Here is an 11,092-nt window from a genome sequence, read left to right on the forward strand (position 1 = left end):
TTTTTTAACTCTAGTCGAGGGAACAGGGCACAGTGACTTATGCCTGTAATCCTAGCACTCTGGGAGGCCATCTTGCATTGTAATGTCTCCAAAGCCATGCACTGGACATCTGACCTGGACCAGGTCTCCCTTGGAACACATCTGTTGGCACCAGCATGGTCCAGCTCTCAGCAAAGATCTCCAGGGCAAGATTACCACCCACAACTGACCATTGACTGGTGCTGGTCTAGCCAATCCTCAGAAAGGACCCCCTCAGGAGAAGCCCTAGACCTGGAACTAAGAACTCTAAGAACTCTAACCAGCAGCTAGGGATAAGGTGCATGATGGAGATCAGCCAACTGCACCCGTGACCCTGCTAGGAGATAGCTTGGGTGTGGCTGTGTAACTTAAGGCGGTTCCCACATTCTCCTCAACATGGGCATGTCTACGGGAGCATGACAAACATGCCAAAGATACTGTATCACACCAGTGTGGCCATGGGCAGGGGTGTCTCAGTGACTGAAGGGCGGAGGAAGGCAAACTCCCAGAGAGCAGAGCTGTCCAAAGAGGCAGGAATGTTTGGAGCACCAAAGTAAAGGCTCATTTCTCCTGACTTGTCCTTCTATAGTCACAGATTAGCAAAGAAGTTAGCCCCCTTTTATTTATCCTTTTTTTTTGGCCAGGACTGAGTTTGAACTTGCCACCTCTGTTATATGGGGCCAGCGTCCTACTTCTTGAGCCACAGGCACTGCCCCCGGCATCCAATCCCTGGCTGGGATTCATCACAAAGGAAGGCACAACAGTAAAGAGCTAGAGCTCTAGACACCAAAAGAGCTGGGTTCAAATATACTGTGTGACCTTAAGAAAGTTACTTACCCTCTCTGAGCCTCAGGTTTTTCTTTGATAAATTTCCTGGGTAATGTTCTACAGGGATAATAATAATGCTCAACAAGTAATGATATAATGAGAATGAAAAGGGCTCCTTTGTGTTAAGCACTCTGCCTCACCGCTGGTGCAGATAATGGGTGCCATTTTCATGCTCTTTTTAAAGAGGCCATAACTGGGGCTCAGAGACAAGAAGGAGCTTATGAGTGGCAGGGCTTTTTCAGTCAGATTCCAAAGCCCATGTTCTAAGGACTAGACCTGCAGTACTCAAATACAGTAGTCACCAGTCACACGTGGCTGTTGGGCACTTAAAATACGGCAATCCCAACTGAGATGTGCTATCAGTGAAAAAGATGCTGGATTTCAGAGACTTCGTACAAAATAAAAGTGGATTAATAAGATATGTAATAAATATTTTCTAATACTGATTATATGTTGAAATATTATTTTGGATTTATTGAATTAAATTAAAGATATTAAAATTAATTTCACCTACTTCTTTAGTTTTCTTAATGTAGCAACTTGAAAGTTTTTTTTTTTTAGAGACAGAGTTTCACTTACAACCCTCGGTAGAGTGCTGTGGCTTCACAGGTCACAGCAACCTCCAGCTCTTGGGCTTAGGTGATTCTCTTGCCTCAGCCTCCCAAATATCTGGGACTACAGGCGCCTGCCACAACACCGGGCTATTTTTGTTGCAGTTTGATCGGGGCCAGGTTTGAACCCACCACCTTTGGTATATGGGGCCAGCACCCTACCCACTGAGCCACAGGCACTACCCCAGCAACTTGAAAGTTTTAAATTAAATTTGCAGTTTGTGTTACATTTCTATTGAACAGTGCTGCCCTAGACCATGGGACCTTCAAGTGGGAAGTCCTCTGAATGCCAAGTTGTGTTTTGAATGGTTATAAAAACAGGGGATCTGACTCATTAGGGTGGGAAAAAAGTCAGTGAGAAACAGTCTTGTCTCAGGTCTAAAAATCTTTTAAATGTCATTGCTATCCAACTGGGTAAAGAGCTTTCCTTGCATAACAAGGCCTGGTGGTTGGAAGGAGAATAAAGAGAGAGCTGACAGGGGCCAGAGCAGCCTGACCCCACACATAGTTGCACCAAGGAAAAGAAAAGCCATGTGAGTAATCTGTGCCTCTTTTTGGCTAACCACAAGGGACAAAGGATGAGGAGGGTTATTTTCTGAAGACTATAAAGTTCAGAAAACTGGCAAATTCGGGGTTGAGGGGAGTAAAGGATGTTAAATTTGAATTGCAGATAATCAATGAATAATTTGTAGTATAAATATATTAAAAATATAAGTATAATATAAGTATTATAAGCATACTACAGCCAGGTGTGATGGGTCACATCTGTAATCCTAGCACTCCAGGAGGCTAACATGGATGGATTGCTTGAGGTCAGGAGTTCCACCTTAAGCAAGATGACCCCATCTCTATTAAAAATAGAAAAACTAGCCAAGCAATGTGGTGGGTGCTTATAGGCCCAGCTACTTGGGATACTAAAGTAAGAGGATTGCTTGAGCCCAGAGTTTGAGGTTGCTGTGAACTATCACTCCAGGGCACTCTACTCAGGGTGACAGAGTGAGACTCTTTCTCTCTCTCTCTCAAAAAAAAAAAAAAAAGATAGTATAAGCATACTGCAAAGTTATTCATTGCTTTTCTGAAATTCAAATTTAACCGGATATCCTACATTTTCTTGGGAAAACCTACCAGAGAAGCACTGAGGGCAGCCAATGGAGATGTCACTGGGTGTGCTCAGGAGACAATGTTACATCTCCATTCTGTGGGCTCAGAGGAAGGCAGAGACTCACAAGTGAGGACCTTCCACGGAACCATAGGGACCCTTGAAGACATAGCAACAGAAGAGCCTGACCTCAGAGTCCCCAGACCCTTAGAAAGCCTTTAGCCTCAGGCTATATCAATTTCCACTCAAATAATTAATTATTAACAGAAATAAAGATAAAATGGCAAAAAGTGAAAACATCTACATTCTATAGGTACTAAAAAAACTTGTTCTTTAATTTTATAATCATCTATCATTTATAGGGAATAGTAACTCATTCACATTGCCTTTTTTTTTTTTTGAGACAGAGTCTCACTCTGTCACCCTGGGTAGAGTGCCCTGGAGTCATAGCTCACAGCAACCTCAAACTCTTGGGCTCAAATGATCCACTTGCCTCAATTTCCCCTATAACTGGGATTATAGGTGCCTACCACATTGCCTGGCTAGTTTTTTTTCTATTTTTAGAAAATAGACATGGGATCTCTTGCTCAAGCTGGTCTCAAACTCATGAGCTCAAGCAATCCACCCATACTGGCCTCTCTGAGTGCTAGGATTATAGATGTGAGCCACTGCACCCGGTCCACATGGCATTTTCATAAAGAACTATTTTTCAAGCCAGCCACAGTGGCTCACACCTGTAATCCTAGCACTCTGGAAGGCCAAGGTAGGTGGATTGCTTGAGCTAAGGAGTTCAAAACCAACCTGAATAAGAGTCAGACCCCATCTCTACTATAAAAATAGAAAACCTAGCAGGGTGTGGTGGAGGGCACCTGTAGTCCCAGCTACTCAGGAGTCTGACGCAGAAGGATCACTTAAGCCGAAGAGTTTGAGGCTGCTGTGAACTATGATGATACCATGGCACTCTACCCAGTGCAGCAGAGTGAGACTCTGTCTCAAAACAAACAAAAAAAGAACTATTTTTCAAAAGGATAAAAGGCACATAATACATAGGCTATAATCTCACCCTCTACTATGTGGAAGCAATTCAGCACAGCAGTTGCAAGCCCTGTGGGCCAGCTGCCTATGTTCAAATTCTGGCTCTGCCACTAGCTGAGTGACCTCCAGCAGGTTATCTCCTTTCTCTGTGCCTCAGTTTCCTCCACTGTAAAATGAGACAACAGTATCTATTTCTCAGGGTTATTGTGAGGATGAAATAAGTTCATATATGTACAGCAGAACAGTGCTTAGCATTTAACACTTGAAAGTGGTTTTTAAAAATTAGTTTGCATATTTGTAATATTTAATCCCCATCATCATCAGACATGTCTAGGAAAGGGTAAAAAATTGTACTGTAAAGTCCAAGGAGACTTGGGTGGCCACTGCACCCCAGGAGATGGTATCCCCTCATCTCCATCTCCTCTCTGCCACAGTAATGAATCTGGTTCCTTTTCACCCTCCTCCCCAACTCCACTAGGAAATCCCTGACTGTGGAAATTCTGGCAGCAGAGTAGAACAAGGAGACAGGTTTGAGGGTCACACCCAATCCTCCCTTCTTCATGCTGTGGTCATCTGAACCTTTTCCAAAAGGGAGCTATCGTCATCTCTCACCTGGGCCACAGGAAAGCCCCCAACTGGTGTTTCAGCTTCTTCTCTCACCACCCCATCAAAATCTGCTGTCCCCAATAGCCAAAGCGATCCTTAAAAAACCTAAATCAGACCATGTCAAAACTGTTCATTGGCTTTTCACCACCCTTAGAATGAAATCCTAGCTCCCTACCCTGGCTTGTAAGGCTCTGCGTATCAGGTCTCTGCTTGCCTCTTCTATCTTATCCCTTCACTAATTCTCCTGGAGCCACATCAACTTCCTGTCTGTTCTTCAAACAGTACAGGCTCATGTCTGCACTGGAACCTTTGAACAATTAAACTCCCTATTACCCTCCGGATATTTTCAAGAGATAAGATTGGACTAAATATTACTTGAAGTCCCTGATGGCTCTGAGCTGCTGTGTTTCAGAGATCCCAAAATAGACTTCAACTATGCTGCATTCTCCTGGAACTCTGGAGACAATTCAACGATGACCACTTGCTGAAGACAATTCCACAGGAGTCTAAGACTGACAATTCTCTAAGTCTTTTGCTTACCAATTAGGTACACTTGTTCCTCTTCCTTGGAGGCTGTCTCTTGCAAATCATGAAGAAATCTGCTGTTCACCTTGATGATATCATCAATGTTTGAGAACAGGACATCTAGATCTCCCTGCGGCAGCTGGAAGGAAGAAAGAAGCTTGAAGTCACTGTGAGTTTGGCAGAGTGGCTGTTATTTGTAGATTTTGGAGAGCAGTACGGAACGCTCACATTATCAAGGTCTCAGTGGCATTTCTGTGTTTCCGAATTTTATAAATTAGATATTTTCATTACTCCACAAGAAGAGAGGAAGAGATAGGGTACTCAGCATGGAAGGAAAGCTGAACGAGGGTTTTAACCTAGGTTGCTGCCAGCTACCATTTTTCTTCTCTTAGTTTTCTCATCTGTCATCTGAAGGTGGGAAGGAAGACTTCTTTCCAGCTCTGACATACTTGGTGCCTACCACTACGACCTCAAGACACAGTCTAAACTCCAGTTCCAGGCTGGGTGCAATGCCTCACACCTGTAATCCCAGCACACTGGGACGCTGAGAGCAGAGGATTGGTTAAGCTCAGAAATTCAAGACCTGTCTGAGCATGAGCAAGACCTTGTCTCTATTAAAAATAGAAAAATAGAAAAAATTATCTGGGCATGGTGGGGGTGCATCTGTAGTCCTAACTACTTGGGAGGCTGAGGCTGAAGGATCACTTGAACCCAAGAGTTTGAGGTTCCTGTGAGCTATGCAGATGCCATAGCACTCTAGCCTGGGCAAAAGAGTGAGATTCTATCTCAAAAAAATAAATGAATATATAAACTCCAGCCCCTATTAACCAGGCTATACCATTGTTAAAAAATATATCAGCCTGAGCAAAAGTGAGACCCCATCTCTACTAAAAACAGAAAAACTAGCAAAGTGTTATGACAGGTGCCTGTAGTCCCAGCCTACTCAGGAGGCTGAGGCAAGGGAATTGCTTGAGCCCAAGAGTTTGAGGTTACTGTGAGCTGTGATGTCACAGCACTCTACCCAGGGCATAGAGTGAGACTCTGTCTCAAAAAAAAAAAAAAAAATGCATGGATGGAAGTGGAACACATTATTCTTAGTAAATCACAAGAATGGCGAAGCAAGATTCCTATGTACTCAATTCTCATATGAGGACAGTTAATGACCTAGTACATGGTGGGAGGTGGGGGAAGAGGAGAGTGGAGAAAGGGAAGGAGGGAGGGAGGTGGGGGAGGGAGAGCAGCGAGAAGGAAGGAGGGAGGGGTGGGTAAATGAAAGAGCAGAGAGAGGAAAGCAGGGAGGAGGGTGAAGGAGGGGAAGAGTAGAGAGGAAAGAAGGTGGGGTGGGGGCGCATGGTGCGTGACACACCTTTTGGGGGCAGGACACAATTTTAAGAGGGAATTTATCTAACAAATGCAATCAATGCAACCTGGTTCTTTGTATTCTCAATGAATCTACAACAGTAAAAAAAAAAGAAGAAGATATTAAGACAAAAAGAGTTCAGGATACATATACATATGCATATACATATACACATACACATATATATGCAAGCACACGGACGAGTATGCTGGACACATTCAAGGGAGAATGCTAACTGCAGAACGATATCTGAGTATGCTCTTACTTTTGTTAAAACAAGTAACAATATATGTTTGTTTAATGGCTAGAGAAATAAATCCTAATTTATGGAGGATGAAAAAGAAGAGGTCCTTTGCCTTCTAAATTGTCTACTTTAGGGCAGTGCCTATGGCTCTGCGAGTAGGGCACAGGCCCCATATACCGAGGGTGATGGGTTCAAACCCAGCCCCCGCCTAACTGCAACCAAAAAATAGCTGGGCGTTGTATCGGGCGCCTATAGTCCCAGCTACTTGGGAGGCTGAGGCAAGAGAATCGCCTAAGCCCAAGGAATTGGAGGTTGCTGTGAGCTATGACTTCACAGCACTCTATTGAGGGTTAATAAGTGAAACTCTGTCTCAAAAAATAAATAAATAAATAAATAAATTACCTACTTTAGTATTTTATTTATTCAAGAAATACTAATTGGAAGTCCATTATTTATGTGTCAAGGTGGGGACATGCTGTATAGTGAACTAAGTAGAACATTTGCCCTTATGGAGCTCACATGCTAAGTGATGAAATTTTATAGAAAGAGCCTGTATTATTTTTGTTAAAGACGTTAAAAATGACCACCATAGGCTCGGCGCCTGTGGCTCAAGCGGCTAAGGCACCAGCCACACAAACCTAAGATGGCGGGTTTGAATCCCCAGCCCAGCCCGCCAAGCAACAATGACGGCTGCAACCAAAAAATGGCCAGGTGTTGTGGCGGGTGCCTGTAGTCCCAGCTACTTGGGAGGCGGAGGCAGGAGACTCGCTTGAGCCCAGGAGTTGGAGGTTGCTGTGAGCTGTAATGCCATGGCACTCTACCCAGGGGGATAGCTTGAGGCTCTGTCTCCAAAAAAAAAGAAAAAAAAAATGAACACCATAATGGAATTCCATCATAGTATTAATTTCTCCATGTTGCCACCTGGCAAATGAGACCATTAGAATGTAGGTCAGTTTAAGCAGTCTATTCTAAACATGAGAAGGGCTTGCCCATTAGCGTACTTAATTCTCGGACGTGATTATTCCTCTCCCCATTTAGCAGAGGAGACACTAACATTTTAAGCCATCAAAACCCTAAAGGCCACATGGCCAATAAATAGACGTCCTGGGACTTACATCCGGGCCTGTCAGATTCCACATCCACCATGCTTCCTTTCCATCCAGCCTGCCCCAGGAACAGATGTGAGGTCTCACGTCTGCTCCCATAAAGACAAGCTATGTGTGACCCCTCCAAATACCTGCTGGAGGCGGCTCCTGATGTCAGCACAGAGCCGGAGCATGTGCAAGTAGGAGACCTCAGTGTCCATGAGCTCCTTCACAGCCAGTTTCTGATGAAGCAATGATCGGTCTTCAGAGACCTGACCTTCCTGGTCCGGACTCCCCGACCTGGAGGACGGCTCAGCTGCCCCATGATCGGCCATGGCAGAGGGCTCTGGGAAAAGCAAAAACATCCCAACTGACTTCCAGGGGCACTACTGGAACATGCTGTCTTCAATTTAAAAACAACTATCCACCAGGAGGCCTAAAAACATCTTTACCTGGAACTCGAGTGAAGATGAACTGTGATTAGCATTGTGGGCAATATCTGACCAATATTAAAAGGTAGACAACACTCAGATAATTCATTTCCCAGAACTCAATGTGCTCGCCTGGCTTTTCTTCTATTTCCTCTCCAGCTCTTAGCCAGATTTCTTTATCTAGCTCACATTAAGTCTCTTTCACCCTCTCCCCCAGTGGTTCCTTCTTTCATACCTCCCCACCCCATTTAGGGGCTGTACTACTCTACATCTGAGCTATTTCCACAGGCTCCAGGATCATCTTTCCTAATCCAGACCCCTCTCTGTCCTGATGGCACCACACCCATTCTTCCTGGACATGCTTCTAAACTCCCTGAAATGAAGCTTGTGATCATGGTATGCCCTGCTATAAGACTAGTAGCTCCCTGCTGCTCAGTGGTCCTGCCCCAACCTCGTTTCCCCCATCACAGACTATCCTCCAGCAGAAAGGGAGCTGAGAGCTTTTCTCCAGACTTGCACTGGAACTTCTGCCTGGTGCCATGACACCTGCTGTGTCTTCTCCATGGGGTTGCTGTGAGCTATGATGCCATGGCACTCTACTGAGCATGACAAAGTGAAACCCTGTATCAAAAAAAAAAAAAAAAAAAGAAAGAAAGAAAGAAAAAGAAATTCCTTCACACAAACACAAGGACAAGAATGTCCACAGTAGCACTGGTCGTAGTAACAGGAAATTAGCAATAATCCATATTTATCCAACAGGACAGTGGATAAATAACTTGTAGTAAAATCACATAATTATATCACTAAATTCTGAATAGTGAAAATGAAAAAACTATATATGCATGTACCAACATGAATATTCCCACAAATATTATTATGAAGGGGAACAAAAGCAAATCTTAGAAGGCTACCTAGGGTATGATACTATTTTTAAAGTTTAAACTATATAAAACAATGCTGGCTATTGTTTAGTGATACATATATATGTAACACAGATATCAAAATTTTCAAGAAAATGAAAAGCGATAAATTCAGGATAGCAGTAACCTATAGAAAGGAAAGCAGAGGAATGGAAGAGAATATCAAGGGAATCCTAATGTTATTTGAGACTTCTTTTAATTGAACTTTTTATTTTAAGATCATTATAGATTTACATGCAGTCATAAGAAATACACAGAGAAGTTCCATGCACCCTTAGCCCAGTTTTCTATAGGGCAACACTTGCAAAACTATAGTACAGTATCACAAACAGTACCTTGACCTTGATACAGCCAAGGCACAGACAATTCCATCATATCCCTCATGTTGGCTCTTCATCCTTTTCACTCCAGCCCCCAACCTATCCTTAACCTTGACAACCAAGAATCTTTTTTTCCTTTTTCTTCCCCTTTTTTATTTAGTCTCCATGGAGAATGTCAAAAATTGCCAATGCTGATTATATTTCAAGTTGTCGTGGCGGGATATTGGGAAAAGTTTTCAATTAGTAATAATCGCACCTCAGATAAACCTCACTGACTACGATACTGCCACTGAGAAAAGCTCATACCTTTTTTCTACTTCTATGATTGTATCATTTCAAGAATGTCAGGTAAACAGAATCATACAGTGTATAACCTTTTAGAACTAGCTTTATCCATTCACCATTATTCCTTGGAGACTCATGTAAGTTGTGTATTTCAATGACTGTGGTTCTTTCCTTTTTATTGCTGAGTATCTGAGCTGTTTTATTTGTTTCAAAAACTGAAGCAAAAACTATGCCAAAAATGTTAAAATGAAACAAAGCTAGGAGGCAAGTACATGGGTATTTGTTATATTGTTCTTTGTTATTTTCTGGATGGTTAAAATACCTCATAATATTTAAAGTGGCACACATCCCATGCAACCTTATACTCAGGTTATTTGTGGCTATGCTTATTTTCTTGGCTAGATACTAAGTTCCTAGAGGCAAGATGTATACCTGTTCATATTCTGTCCTCCTCTGTACCTCACAATACCAATGATTAATACATATTTTCAGCCCAGTGTGGTGGCTCACGCCTGTCTATAATCTCAGCACTTTGGGAGAATGAGGTGGGAAGATCACTTGAGGTCAGGAGTTCCAGCTCAGCCTGAGCAACATCTTTAAAAAAAAAATCAGAAAAAATTAGTTGGTGCTATACTCCTATAGTTCCAGCTGCACAGGAGGCTGAGGCAGGTAGATTACCAGAGCCTAGGAGTTCAAAACTAGACTAGCCAACAAAGGGAGACCCCCTCTCCACAAAAAGAAAAAAAAAATTAGCCAGGCATGGTGGCACATGCCTGTTCTCCTACCTACTGGAGAGGCTAAGACAAGAGGATCACTTCAGTCCAGGAGTTTAAGACTTCAGTGAGCTCCGATTACACCCCTACACTCCAGGCTGGGCAACAGAGCAAGACCCTGTTGTCTAAAATAAATTAAAAACTAAAAACTATTTTTTTTTTCTGAAACAGAGTCCTCAAGCTGTTACCCTGGGTAGAGTGCCATGGCCTCATTACAGCTCACAACTATCTCTAACTCTCGAGCTCAAGTGATCCTCTTGCCTCAGTTTTTCTATTTTTAGTAGAGACAGGGTCTTGCTCTTGCTCAGGCTGGTCTTCAACTTGTGAGCCCAAGCAACCCACCCACCTTGGCCTGCCAGAGTGCTTGGATTACAGATGTGAGCCTACATGCCTGGCCTAAAAAATAAAAACATTTAAATTTTAAAAATTAATTTAAAAACACACATTTGCTAAATAAATGGTTCTTATGGATGTATTAGTAGTTGCTGAAGTTTCTATTTTGGGTCATAAGCACCAAACTATGGATCAGAGAGGTGTCTGGGGAAGGCAGGGTTGCTCAGGAGGCAAAGGGCTCAGACAAATCCTGGGACAAATCTATCTGATGCACCACTCTAACCTAGCTCCTAAGCTCTTCCTGCTGTCTGTTCTTCAGTCCCTAGCCTGAGTCACAACATTTCCTACCTTGTGTACAGCTTCCCTAGAAAGATCCCTATAGAATTCCAGGAAGGCTATTCAGGTTCCACAACTCAGAACTATTGCTAGATAAACAAAATCATAAGTAATATTTTACAGAGAACTGCTAAAAACTTACAATAGCATTAATTTGCACTTAGGTTAATTGCAATCTAGAGCCCCAAGCAGGCTGCAAAACCTCTCTATAACAGCATTTTGTTATCCCTTAGTTTAAAGCCTGTGTAACAAAAAGAAATACATTTTATTTCTTTAAAAATAT

General features: G+C 42.8%; 1 protein-coding gene and 1 non-coding gene across 2 annotated transcripts in view; both read right to left on the bottom strand.

Moving 5' to 3' along the window:
• The window catches only part of ARHGEF37 (Rho guanine nucleotide exchange factor 37), a 38,576-nt gene extending 30,830 nt beyond the window's left edge, over positions 1-7,746 (bottom strand). Inside the window, 2 exon segments of the mRNA XM_003782049.3 lie at positions 4,738-4,861; positions 7,564-7,746. Coding sequence (XP_003782097.1) covers positions 4,738-4,861; positions 7,564-7,746 — 307 coding nt within the window.
• A 1,496-nt stretch (positions 7,747-9,242) lies between these two features.
• Positions 9,243-9,383, bottom strand: LOC111727275. Its single transcript, XR_002774860.1, has one exon. It is a non-coding gene; the product is annotated as a U4 spliceosomal RNA (small nuclear RNA).
• Positions 9,384-11,092: the final 1,709 nt, after the last annotated feature.

Source organism: Otolemur garnettii, unplaced genomic scaffold (genome assembly GCF_000181295.1).
Source record: "Otolemur garnettii isolate 467f Iridium unplaced genomic scaffold, OtoGar3 scaffold00003, whole genome shotgun sequence".
Lineage (NCBI taxonomy): Eukaryota > Metazoa > Chordata > Mammalia > Primates > Galagidae > Otolemur > Otolemur garnettii.